This window comes from Podarcis erhardii, assembly GCF_964252035.2.
Source record: "Podarcis erhardii genome assembly, chromosome: 3".
Classification (NCBI taxonomy): Eukaryota; Metazoa; Chordata; class Lepidosauria; order Squamata; family Lacertidae; genus Podarcis; species Podarcis erhardii.
In genome coordinates this window covers 66,493,762-66,514,729 of record NC_138507.1, presented here as the reverse complement: position 1 = coordinate 66,514,729, position 20,968 = coordinate 66,493,762, and the positions used below count along the sequence as shown (strand labels likewise).

Genomic DNA, 20,968 nt, shown 5'->3' with positions numbered 1-20,968 from the left:
GGGTCTTTTCCAGGGAGTCTTCTCTTCTCATGAGGTGGCCAAAGTATTGGAGCCTCAGCTTCAGGATCTGTCCTTCCAGTGAGCACTCAGGGCTGATTTCCTTAAGAATGGATAGGTTTGATCTTCTTGCAGTCCATGGGACTCTCAAGAGTCTCCTCCAGCACCATAATTCAAAAGCATCAATTCCGTGTTCAGTCTTCTTTATGGTCCAGCTTTCACTTTCATACATCACTACTGGGAAATCAAATATTATTTAGGTGGGGTTAAAAACAGCAGGAATGAATAATGCTAAAAACAAAACAGAAAGCTGAAACAAAGCAAAAGGCAGCATTTTTATTTGGAAAACAAAACAAAACACCAGTCTAAAATGTTCCAAGTAAAACAGATAAAGTTTAAAAGCCTGGTAATTGAAAAAAGGCTTTTCCTTGACACCAGAAATACATTAGTGTGGGCACCAGGCAAGCTTCTCTGGGCAGAGTATTGCAAAGCTGAAATGTCACCGTGGGAATAGCCATCTCTGTGGTAGTCATCTGTTGTAATTGCAACAGATAAGAGTAAACAATGCAGTGGCGACTAGCCATGATGGCTATTGCTCCCTGTCTAAGGTGAGAGGCAACTGAATGCTGAGTGCTTCTGAATGCCAGCTACTGGAAACTGCATGAGGGGAGAGTGCTCTTGCTCTAGTCCTTCTTGGGGATTCCCTGCAGGCATCTGGTTGGCCACTGTGAGAACAGGAGGCTGGACTAGATGGGTCCTTGGCCTGATCCAGCGGATGGCTCTTATGTTCTTAAGAGGCTGTGACGCTGCAATCCTGAACACACTTACCAATGCAATAGGTTAATGAGTAAGTTGTTATTCTAAAGGTGGGTATGGTTGCCTCTCTAAAAAGAGTGCAACACTTGGCTGTTTTGCCATCTCATGAGGGTCTGAGGAAGCACTAAAAATCAGGTTATTTTTTATAATAAAAAAATTAATATGAAGCAAAATGCACGTTAGTCCATTTCACATGGACTATCAGGACATGAATCAGCTCACTGCATGATCCAGATTGCCTAATCCCATTGAAATCAATGTGCCGCAAAAAGCCAGTCTATTAATGGGACACAAGTACTGTAGTACAGTAATTAAAATCAAGTTTGTGCCTGGAAAGAAATTACTTTATCCCTACCCCACCCCGACAAAAAAGTGTTCAAACCTGGGAATCTAAACATGTCAAGAGTAAAAACGTATTTTGAGAATTTGTGAATGTAATGTGGTTGATTCGTTTGTGGATGAGATTGATGGCAATAACTCCTCCTAAACCACTTTGTTCTGTCAAATCAATGCCTACTGGGATCTCTTTCCATTTGTTTAGTGAATGATTTACAGTTGCTATGTTGAATGTTGATGGGGACATATGAATAATTACTTAGCCATTACTCCTTTATTGTTTCAGTTTAACTCATGGGCATAGCCAGTGGGGGGCAGGGGGGCAGTTGCACCCCCCCCCAGATCAAGCACAGTAAAATAATAGAAATACTTAACAAACTGACCAATTACGTCGGTTCTGCCCCCCCCCCCAAAAAAGTCCAGCCCCTCTAACAAAAATCCTGGCTACGCCCATGGTTTTACTCCTGAATTTTTCTATGCCTGGTGGCTCAGAGGGAAGAAGCAATTGAAAGGGAAACAGCAAATTGCAGGCTGAGTGGTTCTTATGAAATATGTGTATGCCCTCCACAAAGCACAATTTACTGTTAGGTACGGGCAGCGCCCCCTCCCCAGTTTATGCGCGTTCAGAGAGGTTTGTTTGGCCGCGGCGCTGCAGGCACTGCTTCCAGCTGCTGTAACCATAGAGATAGAAAGTTTAGTTAGAGTGATAGAGCAGTGAGACCGAACATCCAGGCTCTTCCTGAAGCTGTTTAATTCCAGGAGAAAGAAGTTAGAGCTGCCCATGGACTGCATTGGAGAAATTCCGAACAGTTGTGAGTGGGCGAAAGGAAGGAAGGATGGATTTATGTCATAGCGGTTTTTAAAAATGTGTTTTTGTGAGTTTAAAGTATTTGAAACTTTGCCCCACCAATGCCAATGCAATTATACTATGGGGTCTGTAGTCTGTGGTGGAAAGCGACTTCCAGGAGCTCAATGAAAATCACCACTCTATCGCAGGTTAGAGGTAGGGATAAGGCAGTTCTCGGGTTGCACTTGCAGCCAAGGTCCGCGCAGGTAGTTCAAGCATCCCCCGCTCGAGCGGATGTCAGAATTGCAGGCCGAAGTTTCGCACTGCAGTCACTTCCAGGCAGGGGCGCTGCGCCTTCACCACGCGAAGCACGACCTGCCTCGCCGGAAAGAGCAGAAGCTTCTGCCTCTGCTGCGACCTGTTTTATGGGGAACAGGCTGGTCCCGCTCCCGCTCCGGCCAGTCACACCTATAGGAAACCCAGTGTTTTCTCCGGGCGGTTTTTTACCACCGCCACAAAATGGTGCCTAAAGTCAACGGAGGCGGCGGCTTCTGAGTGCGTGAGTCTGTTGCCAAGCAGGGGAGGAAAAGGCGGAGCGGCGCTGAGGCGGCTCCTTCCGGGGCGAGGGAGGCCGCCGGGAAGCGGAGCGAGGCGCCATGGCGGTGCTTCTGGAAACCACGCTGGGAGACCTGGTGATCGACTTGTACACGGAGGAGAGGCCGAGAGGTGAGAGGAAGCTCCGGCGTCCGCCAGCAGAAGGCTGAACAGGCTGCGGATGCCTCTCCCGAGTGTCCCTCTCCGGCGCGGCCTTCAGGAGCCGCCATGGAGTTTTTCCTCCCTCGTTGCATTTCTGCGCTGCACCGGTTGGGTTTCTGCACACCGCCCCGCAGGACCGGTCCTAGGTGGTGTGCCTCCAAGTGGCTCGACCTGCCTTCTCCCTCCTTTGGGGGTGGGAGGGTGTCATCCAGATGGTTTGGACTAGAGCTCCCGTAGTCCATGTTGGCTGGGGCTGAAGGGAGTTGTGGCCCCCAAATTTAGAGGATACCAAGTCGGGAAAGGCTGGGCTAGACTCTGCAGTCTGGAAGTAAAACAACATCCTTTGCAATGTTGTAGATACTGAGAGCAAAGCGTAGACCCTCTAGCACAGTCTCTCTTGGGATATATATTTCTACAAGTACAGTTGCTTCCAGGAGACAATTTTCGTTGATTCTTCAGGAGTCCTACCAGGATTATTTTTAAAATGCAGTCTTTCCTTTGCTTCATTTATTGGTTTTGCCTCATGCCTATGGCAGTAGCTTGACACCCAAAGATTAAGGAACTGAAGTTTTTCTAATTGTTTATCTATGTGAATATGATAAATACTTCAAGGTCTGGATTTGTTCATGTGGGAAGAGGCGGTCCTTGAGGTCCTGAATTATAGGGCTTGCTAGGCAAAATAAGCACTTTGAATTGATTACAGAAACTAATCATTAGCTATTGCAATCTGGACAGAATTGGTGTACTGTACTCAGACCTTCTGTAAGGGACTCAGGTGGCGCTGTGGATTAAACCACAGAGCCTAGGGCTTGCCGATCAGGAGGTCAGGGATTCGAATCCCTGCAACGGGGTGAGCTCCCGGTCCCTGCTCCTACCAACCTAGCAGTTCGAAAGCACGAAGTGCAAGTAGATAAATAGGTACCACTCTGGCGGGAAGGTAAACAGCGTTTCCGTGTGCTGCTCTGGTTTGCCAGATGCAGCTTAGTCTTACTGGCCACATGACCCAGAAGCTGTCTGCGGACAAACACCATCTCCCTCGGCCAATAGAGCAAGATGAGCGCCGCAACCCCAGAGTCGTCTGTGACTGGACCTAATGGTCAGGGGTAACTTTACCTTTAGGATTGTGTTGAGTGTTGCTCAGCTGACCATAAGGAGTCTGTCAGCAGAATAGGGAGGGAAGCAGCATCTCCTCCCCTGCACATCCCTCCTAAATTAATTTGGAGGGCTGGGGACTTTCCAGAGCAGATTTGAAGGGAAATTGCTTTGCTCCTCATTCTGCTGCGGGAAGGTAAACGATGTTTCCGTGCGCTGCTCTGGTTTGCCAGAAGCGGCGTAGTCATGCTGGCCACATAACCAGGAAGCTGTACGCCGGCTCCCTTGGCCAGTAAAGCGAGATGCGCGCTGCAACCCCAGAGTCGGTCACGACTGGACCTAATGGTCAGGGGTCCCTTTACCTTTACCTTTATTCAGAGCTTCTGGTCTCAGTTAGTAATCTGGCCACTAAATTTTGCAACAGTGTGACTTCTGAACTGTTTTCAGAGGCAGCCCCATGTATAAAGCATTATAGTAGTTTAACCTAGAGGTTACCAGCATATAAATAATTGAATCTATGTTATCTCTGTCCAGACAGAGTAGCATCTAGGCCAGAGGTAGACAACCTAAGGCTCATGGGCCACAAGTGGCCCACAGGGGTCATTTAACCAGCCCACAAACCGCCACCAAGCCGCCCGCTCGGCGAGTCCCCATGCACTGCGCTAAACCAGTACAGCACGGGGACTCGCTTCTGCAGTGCTGGAAATCACATCTGTGCATGCTCAGGTGCCAAAAATCGCATCTATGCAGACACCGGAAATCACGGCCGCGCATGTGATCTGGCCCACGGAGGGATTTCTGCTGGAGTGAACCGGCCCAAGCGAGGTAAACCTTGCCGACTCCTGATCTAGGCCTCCAGCCAAAGCTGGTGGAAAACGCTGCACCATCCAGGCTACTTGTGCCTCCAATGACAGCCGTGGTTCCAGAAGCATTCCTAAACTGCACACCTGCTCCTTTAAAGGGAGTGCAACCCCATTTAACATCTGAACACCATCCTTTCACTGTTATTTTACTTAGGATGACTTCTTTATTCTGAAATTTCCGTTAAGGGTTGACTAGAGTGACAACCTTGGCACAGGGTTTGTTTCTACTAGCCTCTTATTGCAGGCCTTGATGTGTTGTGGATTTTGTTGTTCTTACGTATAATGGAGGAACAGTGAAAGTTTTCTTTTATTAAGCAAAACATGCAGACTGGTTCATTTGCTTTAAATTTCTTGCAGCTTGCCTGAATTTTCTGAAGCTCTGCAAAATCAAGTACTACAATTACTGCCTTATACATAATATACAAGTAAGTATTTGTTATGATTGATTAGTATTTGTCATGGTTTTTATTTTTTTAACTGAACATTTAAATCACTAAACACTTTAAAGATTTTGTGCTATACAGTTGATAAAGAGAGTTGAACTTAGATCTAGGAGATCTTAGCTCACTTCACCTGTATATTGGAAATAATAGCTTTGCAGTCTGCATCATACAAACGTCAGTGCAAGCAATAAATTTTAATAAACCTATTTTTCTAAAACTCGTAACGGCCCTGTGATCTTTGGATAAAGGGGTGGTATATAAATTTAATAAATAATAATAAACTATGGTGATAGGTAACATTAAAGAACTTTTTATATGTGCTTTGTATTCATTCAGAGAGATTTTATCATACAAACTGGAGACCCACAGGGGACTGGCCGTGGAGGTGAATCAATTTTTTGGTGAGTTTCATTTAGATCTTGAGTCTATGTATGCTTATCAGGAAGTGAGTCTCTTTGGACACTGGGGGACCTTTGCCCAAGTAAACATGCATTGGAATGGACAATTCATTGGGTAATTAAACCCAGCAGAAAGACCAATAGACCTTATCTGGACTGTCTATCTTAGGTGTTCTTCCCCCTCCAGTAATGCTGACAAATTTTGTGTTCAGCTGTCTAAAGAAGGGAGATTCCCTTGTATGGAACATTACTCTTTTAAAAATGGAAATGAATATTTTTCTCATCTCCGTAGCCAATCCAACAAGATTCACACCACTCCTTTGAACACATGGAACTAGATGCATGCTTGACAGATCAAGGCAAATGTATTGTTTTTCTAAAAGCAGTTCTAAAAGCTTGTGAACGTGGGTGTAGTTACCTGATTAAGAGTTTCTTAGGCGCACAGAGAGTTCCTACATTATTTTATGTACCCTATTCATTTGAAAGGAATATGTTTGCATCTTGGTCTCCCATTGAAACAAATAGTGATGATCTTAATAGAAGAGCTTTGCATGCATATTGGAGCATTTTAAACTGATTGTTGGACTGAGGCACTTATAATGAAGTTTAAAACACTAATTAGCAGTATTACGAGCACCGCCAATAACTGATCATTTTCTATTCTTGTGGAGGAAAGATGTAAGTAGACTATAACATTTGTTTAGTTTTTTTGTCTTAATATTACCTTTGTGTGTTTCAGCAAATTGTATGGGGACCAAGCTAGATTTTTTGAAACAGAAAAAGTGCCAAGAATTAAACACAAGAAAAGGGGTACAGTGTCAATGGTGAACAATGGCAGTGATCAGCATGGATCTCAGGTCAGTCCACAGTACTGGAAGAGTCTTACAAGAAACTTGGGATAAGTGAAAGGAGTGATGCCACAAAGAATTAAAATAACGACTTGACTGGGCATAATCCATGCACATGATACAGATAGGTTCTTAAAGAACAGCTACTAACAAGACTTGCCACAACATTAAAAACCAAAACTAATACTTACATAGATTGACATTGTGGATAATAGAAGAGCATTGACTCTAAAAACCACCATAAAGCACATGCACAAAATTCCTATACAGTATTGTCTTATTTTACTTGTTCACAGTGTCAAGCAAGATGAGATGGTTCTTAATCTTGTGGCAATTATGCAAATTTTAAAATGTGTTAGATTTTTACATGACTTTAGCACTCTTAGGTTTGGAAAGGCATAAAAATGTAAATGTGTAATCTTTGGGAGGGGAGGGAAATGATCCCTGAGAGAGTCAGGACCTAAAACTGAGAACCAATATTTCCACATGGTACTGAACGGCAACCAGTGCAAATGTTTCAAAACAGGCATGTGAATATCAGTCTGCACTTATTAACAGGCAAGCTTCTATATTTTGTCCTAGCTGAAGTTTCCAAATCATCTTAAAAGGCAGCCCCACATGCAACACATAACATATTACAATAGCCTCTCTTCTGGAACCTGCCCTCCAGAAAAAACAATATATTGCCTCTAGTTTCTAATCCCGTTCAGAATATACAATGATTGATGATATTGAAAGCTGCTGTTGATAGCAAACAGTCTCAAAGGAAGCATCTTAAAATACCTGGAGATTTCCGCCATGCAGTTAACTCAAAATAGTTTTTGTGGTGTTGTTGTTTTTTTAGTTTCTTATTACTACAGGAGACAACTTGGATTACCTGAATGGTGTACATACAGTCTTTGGTGAAGTAACAGAAGGCATGGATGTGTTGATGAAAATTAATGAAGCCTTCGTTGACAAGGATTTTGTTCCATATCAAGACATCAGGTTCGACTCTCTTTTGCTTTTATGGGCTACATATATCAGAAAATCCGTGCTTGATCAGACCCAAAGGTCTTTCTAGTCCAGCATCCCCCTCAGGGGTCAGCCAGGTTCTTTTGAGAGGTCCACATGCAGGACATAGCAATCAATACCTGTTCCCAACTGCCGCATCCCAATACCTTCTGATCAGTGGTATACCACCTCTCACACTAAAGGGTCCATTTGGCCTATCATGCCAAACGTTTTTGCTAGACCCATCCTCAATGAACTCATCTTTCAAAGCCAATCAAACTAGTTACAATGACCATCTTCAGAAGCAGTGAATTCCACAAAATAATGTTTTTATTATTTATTTAATGTGTTTATATGCAGCTTTTCATTGTCAGGTGACCTCAGTTGTGTATTACATGATGGTATTTTTCTTAACTTTTGGGGGGTATGTTCTGAAATCGTTGCCAGTCAGTTGTATGATCATCAGCTCTTGGCTATTTTGGACGCACTTTCAGTGCGACAGTCTTATGAACTGGCCAAATATGATTTGCCTTCTCTTTTAGCCAAGAGAATATCTCTGCAGTTATATGCTGCACTAGGATCTGAACCTTCCTCCAACAAAAGCCAGCTCACATGCTTTTGGGAAACTGCAAGAGCCCTGCACTATACAGTGATGCTCTGTTCATTGCCTTTCTGGCTGTGTGCCATACAGTGGTGCCCCGCAAGACGAACGCCTCGCAAGACGGAAAACCCGCTAGACGAAAGGGTTTTCCGTTTTGGAGGCGCTTTGCAAAACGAATTTCCCTATGGGCTTCCTTCGCAAGACGAAAGCCCATAGGGAAATCTCCGGGACAGCGGGGAAGCGCAGCGCGTCTTCCCCACTGTCCTCGGACCTCCTCCGAAGGCTGGTGGCGGGGCGGAGAGCCCTCCTCCCGCCTTGGGATGGCTGCTCCGAAAGCTGGCGGTGGGGCGGAGAGACCTCCTCCCGCCGCCAGCCTTCGGAAGGCTGCTCCGAAGGCTGGCGGCGGGGCGGAGAGACCTCCTCCCACCGGCAGCCTTCGGATGGCTGCTCCGAAGGCTGGTGGTGGGGTGGAGAGACCTTCTCCCCGCGCCAGCCTTCGGATGGCTGTCCTGAAGTCTTGCGGTGGGAGGAGGGTTTTCCTTCCCACCGCCAACTTTCAGAATGCTGTTCTGAATGTTGGCGTGGGGAGGAAAAACCCTCCTCCCACCGCAAGCCCCGGGAACAGAGGAGAAGCGCTGAGCACCTTCCCCTCTGTTCCCGTACCTGTCCTGAAGGCTTGCGGTGGGGAGAAAAGCCCTTCTCCGCACCCCCAGCCTGGCAAGCGGTCTCCATAGGAACGCATTAATTGATTTTCAATGCATTCCTATGGGAAACCGTGCTTCGCAAGACGAAAAACTCGCAAGAAGAAAAAACTTGCGGAACGAATTAATTTCGTCTTGCGAGGCACCACTGTACTTGACATAAATACTTTCTTACAGATTCTGATTATCCATCTGGGAGGTTAGTGTGTGAGTGTATTTTACGGATGCATCTGTTGCCACAGTGCACACATATGCATGAAATTATCCTTTACTTTTACTGCAATTGTTGTCTAGGATAAACCATACAGTGATCTTGGATGATCCATTTGATGACCCTCCTGGTTTGGCAATACCAGATCGTTCACCAGAGCCTACCAAGGAACAGTTGGATGTGAGTATTGCTATTTAATTTCTTTTGATACTGGAGAGGGAGATCAGAAAATAGATAAACAAGGAATATTTACCACCAGCACCCAAACCCTCAGTCCTTAATCATGGTGCCCATTCAACAGATGCAAAATGAAAAGAAGAGTAAAACAAAAAGAAAAAAGTGAACCTGAACTGGTGGAGATGGAAAGTTTACTACTGAAACAAAAATCAAGCTGTGTCTTGACAATGAGTCCTCTTCAAGGACAATAGTAATGTGTGTTTTTCAGTTTCAGCAGAGTGCATTTTTTGGAGCTCTGACTTGCATGAGGAATGGTTCCCAGAAGGATATTCTCCCTCCACCTGCTTCTTTCCTCCCAATTCAATAAGCAATGTCATTAAAAAAAGCCTATCCTGAAAGGCATTCATCAATCTCTGATTAAACTATGTTAGACTGGCGCTAACACTTTGCGATGTGAAAGAATTTATATTTTCAAGGGCTGAAACATTCAAGCAGACAGATTATTAAAATTGTTATTTCTGGGTATATCTTCCATTTTTATTTGGAATGCATGGCTGCACACAACCCAATGCCTGCAGAAACATGGAGGTGCAATATGTGAAATGTAAAAGACATACCTGTGTATTTTCCAAAGGAGGCATATGTCTGGCCAAAGATGAGGAGGATAAGTGTCTTCACAGGCAAACAGGCACATGTGCTATCCATGCCACATTGTGTAGCTATGCCTCCTAAGGCGCAGGTTTATATGCCTGTGCTTCAGACATTAATATGGCAGGCAACTTTAGGTTTATAGATACACTGCTACCTTGAACTTCAGAAATGGAACTGCATCTACACCCCTCCCCTTCCAGGTTTTAAAACGTGAAGAAAATAGGGAGAACAATTGGTGCATTCATTGTGGAATTGAGAAAAATAAGGGTCATCCTGTAACTCTTACTAGAAGGAGAAAAATACAAATTAACTGCTACAATTGTCATCAAGCATGTTCGTGTCTGGTGGTTCACAATATAGATTATTGTGATATATGTAAACCTGTGCTAACGGCTTACATTTTGCTGAGTGTATAATTTCAAAAAGGGTAAGCTACACAGTACAGTTGTACCTTGAAAGTCGAACGGAATCTGTTCCGGAGGTCCGTCCGACTTACAAAACGTTCGGAAACCAAAGCATCCTGCAGCCAATCGGAAGCCGTGCCGGATGTTCGGCTTCCGAAAATCGTTCAAAAACCGGAACACTCACTTCCGGGTTTCGATCATTCGGGAGCCGATTTGTTCAGGAGCCAAGGTTTGACTGTACTGTGGACAGGACTGTAATCAATCTCTTAAGCTTGAACTCACATCTATATAATGATTGTAAAGTGCTTCTGTATGTCTTCCTGTGTATGTTTACAATTTGTGTTCAAGCAGTAAAGTTAGTTTCAGTTCAGCTATGCACTGAGTCACAAATGGATTGAAAAAAAGCAACAATATATACTCACTGGCTAAATATTATTAAATAGCTGTTTTTCTTTTATTTGTTTTAAATATAAGACAGAGTGGAAGAATAGGAGCTGATGAGGAGATTGATGACTTCAAAGGAAGGTCTGTTGATGAAGTGGAAGAAATCCTGGCAGAGAAAGAAGCAAAAACTAAGGCTATTCTTTTGGAAATGGTAAATATGTTCAATTATTTAACTCAAAGTCAGCCTTGCAGATATGCATGTGCTTTTTGTGAATATAAATAAAGCTATCGCAGCATCAGGTATGATGATTACTAGGACTGTCTGTTGAATCTAGATGTAGGTTCAATTTTTTAAAAAAAATCTAATAATTGATCTTGCAATGGGACAAAAAGATAAATTAGAAGGATTTTATGCATGCTTAAAAGGTTGTATATGTTAAATAATTACATGTCAAAACATGTCTAAATGTGACTTGCCTGAGATTCTGTATAAAGAGGGACTAAAATCTCCTCTCATATCACACTTGTATTCCAGGTTGGAGACTTGCCTGATGCAGACATCAAGCCTCCTGAAAATGTATTGTTTGTTTGCAAACTTAATCCTGTGACAACAGATGAAGACCTTGAAATCATATTTTCCCGATTCGGACCAATAAAAAGGTAATTATTGAAAATCGGCACAAGAAGGAAGAAGTTTGCAAGTAATTTTAAAACTCTTCCTTTCTGGGACTGATTGCTCTGCTTTCGGTTTGTTTCAGTCATAAATCTTTTATTTCACAGACGAAGATGTCTGGATCCAAATCATAATGTTGGGTTTCTCAAGACCTGCATTTTTAACACATATCCATATGCATTTTGCGTCTTCTGATGCAACAATTGCTTATGAAGCCACCCTATATCCAGAATTTGTGGTGTAGAAGGCAGCCCTCTGTTTCTGGTCTTAGACCTAACAGCGATGGCTAGTATGGAAAAAGTGGTCCATGTTAGCAGATACAGAGCTGTTTTTATTGGAGACTTGTTGAGGAAGGTTTCAGCCCATTGATATCATACCACTGTTGTCGTTGTCCTGCGATTTCCAGAACAAAATGCTTTACTCATTTTTCAGTTGTGAAGTGATTCGAGATTGGAAGACAGGTGAATCCCTCTGCTATGCTTTCATCGAGTTTGAAAAGGTATGTGGCCTCGCAAAAACTGTACTCACAGTTCATTTTATGTAGCATCTTTATAGGAGGGTAAAACCTAAAGGTGTGTTCTACCTGTCTCTTATGAAATGGTTTTATAATGCTGCTAATAAAATTACAAAGGTGGAGCAGCTTATGACATTCAAAGCAACAGTACAACTCACCCACACCCAAAATCTATGACAAATCTTCTGTTGTGAGTTTTAGGAAAGTATTTTCTGCTGGAACAGTTCTGGTGTCCTGGATAGTGTATAATGCTCATCTAGGAAGATCCAAATGAGCTCTGCTGTAGGTTCATTTCTGTGACTTCTGGGAAGTTACTGTCTCTCAGCTTTAGATCCCCGTTCATAAAATATAGCTTACAGTGACCAGTTTCACTGGGCTCGTGAGAGAATTAATGGTTGTAAATGTTATATTCCCTAAACTTTCAGAAAGTCAGATCCTGTTTGGGTGCCTGATTCCACAGTTGGTTATCCTGGGAGAATGTTGCTTGTGCTCCTTTCAGTTTCTGGTTTAGTTTATGCATTTAAGAAATTGAAAATGGCTTGACAGTTCTTAATGCATGGGAAGAACTAGGCTCTTGATTTGCTTCTCTTAAATTCTCCTCATAAATGAATACATAGAATAGTAGTGATGTTGTGGTGTGTAGGTTGCACAGGGCTGTGGCAGAAATGGTTTTGGATTCCTTGACCATACAGATAGATTAGTGCATTTTTGGATAACCACCGCGTAGAAACATTTGGGGTTTCATTACGCAAACTTGATACCAAACATTTTAAGTTGAAACAAATCTCTACAATAATGGATGACACAATATCACTGTGCCAACACAACAGTTGGTGTTCCTCATCCGAAGCATGAGGACTTTTAAGCTACTGGAATTTACTTTTTCCATTCATATACTGCCGTTGCTGGTTTTTTTTTAAATGTCATCTTCTAATTTTAACTTTACATTTCTCCAAAATGTGTACCAGGAAGAAGATTGTGAGAAAGCTTACTTTAAGATGGATAATGTTTTAATAGATGACAGGCGGATACATGTGGATTTTAGCCAGTCTGTTGCAAAGATTAAATGGAAAGGAAAAGGTAATTTATTTTACACATTATATCTATAACTCTTTTTTATTATAACCATCAGTTCTCCTTTAGGAGAGCAGACAAACATTAGCTTTTGATGCAGTCACATTCAGGTTTGCTAGTTATGAAATTGCCAAACAACCATAAAATGTGATCTCTTCCCAGTTAGCATCCTATAAATACCCTGCTTCTCAAATTGGGTAGTGTATAGTATTTTGTGCTGGTGGAGAATAAGGGCAAAGCAATCCAACCCTCTCCCTTACACCAGGCTGGTGGGAAGGTGTTAGAACGAACAGAGGTGTCCCTCCCTAGTTCTGTTAGCCAAGTCAGCTAGCCATCAAATATGCAGACAATCAGGAGAGCCACTTGTGGGATCCCCAATGGTAGCAGCCAGTAGAAGCTGGGGGAACTGGGAGGCAATGAGCATTGAAAGTGAATGTTTCTCAAACTTTTTGAATTGACTACCTTTCTAAAAATCTATTTATTCTTTGTACTGAGACTCACAGACATACCCAAACATTCAGAGCTTCTGTTAGGGAGATGAGAATGTGGTGGAGTTTTGGTGTGCAGCTGCACATATGCTCTGCTGTGCATGAGAATCTGTAGACCAAGAAAGGGAGACATTAATGACTATTTTAGCAGGAGTCCTTTCTCTCAATTCTCTTTCTTTGATGAATAATCCTTTCTTGCTAGCTTGGAACCTCAACTCTACAAAATATTTAGCCAATTGCATTTTGTGACCTTGAACCATAAGATGGCAGCACATAGCTAAAGATACTCATTTAAGCAGTGAATTTTCCCTCTCTCCCACATTTTAAAAAGTTTTATATTATTTATTAATTTGACAATTCCAAATTTGAGGTGTGGAGGTGACTTGGGATTTTTGTCTTACTTGCATTCAAGATCAATGGCAGCTTATCTCTCTTCCTATAAACAGGTGGGAAGTATACTAAGGAGGATTTCAAAGAATATGAAAAGGACCGTGACAAAACTCCTAAATTAAGTTTGAAGGAGAAGGTGAAGCCAAAGCAAGAGTATCCTTTGCAACTAAATAATTGTATGTTATTTTTAAAAATTCCTGTTTTACTATTTATGAGTAAAAAGCCTACAACCTGGATATGTATGGTATAGGTTTCTAGTGGGATTGCAAAAACATTTTTCCTTTATTTTTGTAGATAGATTTTTATTACCTTAACTTCTAATAACTGTTTCTCATACTAGTAGTTTTTGTATGTAAACTCCTTTGCGATGTAACTCTGTGCATGTAAAATTTTAATTCACTTATTTAGTTAAAATCTTAGTTGAATTTAGAAATGTGGAAATCACTTTTCAATTGGCGTTTCCAACTCCTTCACCAAAACAAAATAGCCCCAGCTAGTGGGAGCTTGTGTGTTTTACTTGCCCTGCCAGTGCTGCCTCCCTCAGACTTGATGATGCTTGCCTGGGTCGTCTTACTGTACAATCTGGCTGAACCACATAGTAAACCCATTACAGATGCTGTGACATGGGGTCTAACCATCATCTCTATGCAGAAATATCTTTTGACAGCTTTTGTTCCCTACTTGTGCCATTTGAATAGTGCCTTAGAATAGCTGTGAAATGGGGTGGGGGTGGCATTTGTTTTTGTTATGCAGTTAAAATGATAATGTGCATTCGCTGGCTTTGACCTTCCAGAAATAAATCCAGAGGTGCACTGAAGTGGACCATTTTACTTTGTCATTTTATTCTCCTGGATCCAGTTTTTGCCTGATAGTGCTGCAAGGTGTTACTCTGTTGGCCAACTTGTTGGCTAACCCTAATATCGGTCTCCCAAGCTTTCCTTAACAGAGTGCTCTAGCTCAAGATATGACCTTATATTGGAGGAGGAAGAGGATGACGGCAAAACAAGTCACAGGCACTCTGATAAAAAGAAGAAGAAACGCCACCATTCAGATGATACCGATGAGGATGAGAAGAGGTCCAAAAAGTCTAAGGTGCTGGGCTCTTGTCCTTTCAGTTTAATGATGTGTTGCTGCATCAGGGAAATATTGGGTCAGATGCATGGAATGTTTTCATCACACTTCAGTCAACACCCAGTAGATATACAGTGGTACCTCGGATTACATACGCTTCAGGTTACAGACTCTGCTAACCCAGAAATAGTACCTCGGGTTAAGAACTTTTCTTCAGGATGAGAACAGAAATCGTGCTCCGGCGGCAGCGGGAGGCCCCATTAGCTAAAGTGGTGCTTCAGGTTAAGAACAGTTTCAGGTTAAGAACGGACCTTCAGAACGAATTAAGTACTTAACCCGAGGTACCACTGTATTGTGAAATGTTTTAACATTGTCCAGTTCTTGTCTGCATAATCTCAGCCGAAAGTCAGCTCCTGATTTTGCTACTTTCATATATATGTTAACCTTTTCCCCACATCTCACTGACCATTTATACTTCCTCCTTGTTGGCCCCACATGTAGCCTTGCCACTTCTACAGAATTCTTATAGGTTTCTCCCACTACTTTGGCTGTTCTACAGAGATGCTCTTGGTCTCTACCTTCTTCCTTTCAAGAACTCTGTGCAATCATTTCTATTTGAAAGCTTCAGCCGCTTAGATGCCAGCCTTCCTTGCATGCCAAACTGGAACATATGTGGGTCAGAGTGCTGCTGTTGCTGCCACATGCCGTTCACAATGCTCCACAGGTGCTGCATAATTTAGCACATTGGTTGCACAATTAGATTGTTGAGATTTTCTTCATAAGCCACCCTTTTAGAAGATTCCTGTAGGATTCCAGTCCTCGTTTCTTCTCTTTTTAGAGAAAGTAAGCAAGTGGGCATTTGCATGTCAAAGAATGTGAATTGTTCAACAGTGTTAGGACCGAAGCCCATGTCTCCACAATGCATTCCCCATCTCCAGAGTGGCAATATCCATCTATATCAGGTTATTAGCCAGAAGAGCCAGATCATGGGTGGTAAACCTATGACCCTCCAGATTATTCTGGACTACAAATCTCATTATCCCTAACTATTGACTATGCTAGTTAGGACAGATGGGCATTGAGTGTCCCAAAAAAATCTAGATGCACCAGGTTGGTGAAGCCTGCCATACAGCCTAAACATATATTTTCTCAGCTCAGGATTAGCTTTCCCCTGTCTCTTAGGAGCATCGTTTACATTTTTTACAGCATAGATACAATTTGTCATGTAGCTCAAGAATAGGGGATTTATGGCCCTCCAGATGTTGCTTGACTCCCGGCTCCCATCAGTCCTAGTCAGCATAGCCAATGGTCAGGGATAATAGTTGTTGCCAACCAGTTTCTGCAGGGCCACAGGCTTATCACTCAGGATCTACCTCTGGTCCTGTGGCATCAGAAATGGATTCAGATGGTAGTTTTCACAGTTAGTGACGGTGCAGCTGCTGCAAACTCTGGTCCAGCTGAAAGGAAGCTGATGCTGATGCAGGTAGCATACTTGCAGAAATAAGTGCTCTAGATCTGATTGCACTTCTCTTTTAAGGAGCAAGTTAATACAGCAGCTTTTCTTCTGGGTTGGCGTGTTCTTTGCTGCCACATTTCTCTTTGCTGCTGTTTCTCTTCTCTTTTTGCTTTCTGGTTCATGAGTTTAAGCTTTATCCACTTTTCCCATTCCATCACTTTACTTTCTGCTCTCATATCTCAATATATTCTTTCCATGACCTTGGCTCCTACAGCTGCACCATTCTCAGCTGTCTGAAGGTCTCCTGCCTCAAACAATTCCACCCTTGCTTTCTTATACTGGATGTTTCCTGTATGATTTATTGATACCATCTCTTTCTTCATGTCCTTTTTCAAAACCAAGCAAATTAAATAAAATAGTAGTAGACTTCATTTGTTTTAAAAGGAAAGGCATTGAATAATAGTGTTGCACAACAGCATCAAAAGTTCAGAGCACACATGTCACAAAATATAATAGATATATATTACATTTCTTGATCCTGTAAAACATGCTTACTTTCCTTATTTGCTTGATTTTTGGAATCAGGCTTAGATTTTTCACTTTTGTTGGACTGAAGCTGTCAGAGCTGCCCGAGGTCCCAGCTCACAAAGGACCAACGCCAGTTCCTTGTTATATACAAAAGTCTTTATTGAAGTTCAGTTTCGATTTCAAAGCCGCGGCGCGCAGCTCTACGTCTCAAACTCTAGACCGCTGAAGCTCCGTCTGAATCTCCTCCCCCCAGACACCAGTTTAAGACTCTAGCCTTGCTCCACCTCTTCCTTTGCTCTTTCCTCCTCTGGGTCCACCTGTCCGCTGGGGTCTTGCCCTTTCTAGACTCTTCTGACGCTGAGTCCCCTGAGTCTTCCCCCTGCCTCCGGCGGGCTTTAGGACCTGGTTCCCAATCCGGGTTTTCTGCTGTCCTGCGCGCCTGTACATTCGAACTTGGCGCGCGCGCCCAGCCGGCAACTTTTCTCCTGACCGTTACACTGCTCCTGTCACTGCTTCCCCCTTCGGGGAGGCTAGCTGGACCTGACTTCCCCACCGTTCCCTCACTCTCCGATAGAGGCGTGGTCAGCCCTGACTCATCTTCTCTCCCTGCTGGAGGAGACGCTGGCCCTGATACATGGGACTCTTCCCCCCCACTACGCTCTGGTGGGGGAGCTGGTCCTGATCTCCCGCTGCTGCTTTGGGAGTCCCCGCTGGCCCCTTGCTTCTGGTGCGTCCCCCATGGGACCCCCCTAGCCCTGGCCATCGGCGCCCCCCTCTGGGAATCTTCTGAATCGCTGGAGAAGCTCATGGAATCTCTCGGGCCACTGTCATACTCCCCTACGCTGCCCTCAGATTCTTCCCCTTCGCTCTCCGTTTCCTCTCTCCCCTGTGCCTCTGCTCCTGAGCCCCTGACAGAAGCAAAGGAAAGGGAAGGGCTTTTATGTAAGCATACAAAGCCTGTGAAACATGCATGCTTTCCTCATCCATTATTTATACAAGTTATGTTGGTTGAATCTATTTTACTAATGACAATACTTGGGGGTGGGGTAGAGATAACAGATATGGTGAAATTATTATTAGGAAACTACATTCTTGTATAAGGAAGGGAGAGTTTTAATGTTTTTAAAATTGCCCATGATAAATTTTGTTTCTGTATTCTTTTGCTAAAGCAAGTGGTCCTTGCTGCAGAAACCTAACTTTACACGGTTCAAAAACCACTTTCATGAAGCAACCACTTTATTTCAGCCACACATTGCTGATAATAGGTTGTATCCAAAGATGGTTTGAGAGGAAGGCTGTTCGTGCAACTGATCTTTTGCCGCAGCCCCCAAAAGAATGCTGTAAGCTCTGAATGCATTTACATCTGATTCTGAATTATGTCATTGCAAGCTTGTGTATTCTTTTCAAATTAATTTGTGTCATTCCTACCCCTTTCTAATCCTTACAACTCTCTGTACATTTCTTAAAGCAGGACCTTGACCGAAGGCAGAAAGAAGAGAAAAGAAAAAGCGAAAAGCGAGAGAGGCGGCGCAGCCGTAGCCGTAGCCAGTCTTGGGACAGAGATGACCGATACCGAAAGTCAAAGGACAAATACCACGAGGAAAAGAGGAAAGCCAGAAGCCCTAAGAAACCCAGAGAGAAGGAGAAGTCCAAGTACAGATGAATGAGGATTAAGAAAAACAAACTCTTCCCCCAGTGCTTTTCTGCCTTTGAGACCTACAACCACTCCCCAAAGACCCTTCAGTCTTCCTTTTTGACTTTTGATTCTGGGGCTCTATAGGATGACATCCTATAATGTGGAATTTAGTAGAATTTTGACTGTATTTTGGGGGCGGGGGAGTTAAATCATTTTGTTTTCAGTTTACAGTGGAATGGTGACAAGACCACCACATAATTTGATTTATTACAGGCACCACCCACCAAAAAGGAACCTTAGTAATGCCAGCCGTTAATGGTAGAGGGCATACTTAAAACATTATTTTTGTCAGCTCTTAAGAGTTACTTGAGTCATAATTAATTTCCTACTTTGTTATCTTTTCTGTATAGGAAACTGCATGCAACTGAAGGGTGTGTCTTTATGTGTGACAGAAGTGGGCTTTATTTTGCCATGGAAACCTGCTTCCAGTTGGGGCTTCCTGCTACATGTATTGAAGTATTGCGTGTCTTAATTACACATGCTGTATACACAGTTGGTACATCCAGTTCCTAGACAGAACTGATAATCCAAGTAGAGACTTTGTCACGTGCAAAGTAGCTCTAAATTCCTTTGGTTGTGTGAGGCCTTCCCTAAAAGGCCATCTTTTACAATACACATTTCATAATTCAGAAGCATGTTTGTTTGTTTGTTTTTTAATACCTACACACTTCTTCCTGAAGCTGTTTCCTATATGCAGAGATCTAGATTCATTGCAGGAAGAAGTCTCTCCACTTTGTAGTTACTGCAAGGCAAGCAACAAGCAAACTTCACACTAGCATCAAAGTTTCTGTATGTCACTTTAGAGTATGAGAAAAGAATCCTTTCTTCAGAAGCCAACAACAGAATTAGAGAAGGTACAATATCTCATTTGAGAAGATGTAGCAGTGAAAACAGAGACCAAGTCATGCCCTGCTGGTGATTGGCTTAGTCCAAGAAAATTTCAGCTTAGAACATTTCACAAACAGTTGCGTTTCACCACGCTGTAAATTATTAAAGTTAAAAACAACAACCACCACCAGGTACAATTTACAAATACGAATCAGAGTAGGGCTATTTAGTTTCTCTCTACTGCCTTCAATATTGTAATTAACCCCCCTTTACTGCAGAAAGCTAACATAGTGTTACAAACAAGAAATGTCTGGGTTGAAACAGCCAGCAGAACTTGTTGCTGCATGCAAAACCAAGCCAGTATAGAAAGGAAATGCTTATTAAACCACAACCCAAGGTATAAAATACTTGGAGGGAGGACTGACGTTAGTTTTGCCACATGTTTATCTTTTTCTTTTTTAGATGCTCTGTATTCCTCTGTTATGTATTAAAAGAACAAGCCAGTAATGTATATGCAGATCTCTCAAAGGCTGGGATGTAACTAAGCTGTTTTTTAAATGTTATCTCGGTAATGCATTCTTGCTTAGGAATATATGGGGTTTTTTCCTCCCTGGACAAGAGAGGCTGTAATTCTATATTGATTTGAGTGGAAGACCCATTGAATACTGTGGGATTTGCTGCTTTGTAACCTGGCATGGGATTGTGCTGTAGCTTTCATAAACTCCCACATTCTTTTTAACTTTCCAGCACAAGCTCCCTGTGCCTGAAATACTCTATTTTGTAATGATGTGCTGCCAGTGTTTTTGTAGAAAAAATCTTTACAGAAGTGAAGCTTTCCAGGTGAAAGCTATTCCTCCAATATAAGCTTCCCATGCATGGCAGACAGTTCCTACCTATTAAAGAGAGAGAACAGTTTTTAGCATTCTAGACCAGACTTCCTCAACCTACTGTCTTCCAGATGTTTTTGGACTACAACACCAAGACAGTGTGGTATAATGGTTAAGAGTGGTTTACTCGTAATCTGGTGAACCGGGTTCGCTTCCCCACTCCGCCACATGCAGCTACTTGGTGACCTTGGGCTAGTCACACTTCTCTGAAGTCTCTCAGCCCCACTCACCTCACAGAGTGTTTGTTGTGGGGGAGGAAGGGAAAGGAGATTGTTAGCTGCTTTGAGACTCCTTAAGGGGAGTGAAAGGTGGGATATCAAGTTCAAACTCCTCTTCTTCATAATCTCTGACCTTTCGCCTTGCTGCATAAGGCTGGTGGGAGCTGGAAATCCATAACATTTGGGTGGTACCAAGACACAAATGTACGTTTTCAGAAATCTCATCCCCCTCAATCCTTTTCTCCTTAAGATCTCTTTTTTGAACTGGAGGGGAAGACTCGCACACCAGCTTATACTCAGATATCTAACACAATACAGTGGTACCTCGGGTTAAGAACTTAATTCGTTCTGGAGGTCCGTTTTTAACCTGAAACTGTTCTTAACCTGAAGCATCACTTTAGCTAATGGGGCCTCCCACTGCCGCTGCACCGCTGCTGCACAATTTTTGTTCTCATCCTGAAGCAAAGTTCTTAACCCGAGGTACTATTTCTGGGTTAGCGGAGTCTAACCTGAAGAGTCTGTAACCCGAGGTACCACTGTAACGTTAAAACACTTAAAACTGAAACAGATTCATCAGGGCAGTCTAGCCGCTAAAAGCCTTCACTTGCCAACTGCCTTCCTAAGCAGACTGGTTTTCTGCCATGTCCTTAACTAGCAGCAGCAAGGGGATCTGGTGGGTTTTCCTTC

The 20,968-nt window shown here is 43.0% G+C and overlaps 1 protein-coding gene across 2 annotated transcripts; it reads left to right on the top strand.

The window, feature by feature from the left end:
* The first annotated feature begins 1,938 nt into the window (after positions 1 to 1,938).
* Positions 1,939 to 18,980, top strand: PPIL4 (peptidylprolyl isomerase like 4). 2 transcript variants are annotated; one of them, XM_081854362.1, is made up of 13 exons: positions 1,939 to 2,662; positions 5,005 to 5,072; positions 5,427 to 5,491; positions 6,228 to 6,345; positions 7,181 to 7,323; positions 8,926 to 9,022; positions 10,553 to 10,669; positions 10,994 to 11,118; positions 11,564 to 11,630; positions 12,614 to 12,725; positions 13,654 to 13,750; positions 14,554 to 14,689; positions 18,121 to 18,980. In XM_081854362.1, exons 1-13 carry the CDS (start codon positions 2,593 to 2,595, stop codon positions 18,313 to 18,315), a joined length of 1,410 nt encoding a protein of 469 aa, XP_081710488.1. In that variant the 5' UTR covers positions 1,939 to 2,592; the 3' UTR covers positions 18,316 to 18,980. The 2 variants fall into 2 exon arrangements, with proteins under 2 accessions (XP_081710488.1, XP_081710489.1); XM_081854363.1 differs by having other exon boundaries at positions 1,953 to 2,662; positions 18,124 to 18,980.
* The last annotated feature ends 1,988 nt before the right edge of the window (positions 18,981 to 20,968 follow it).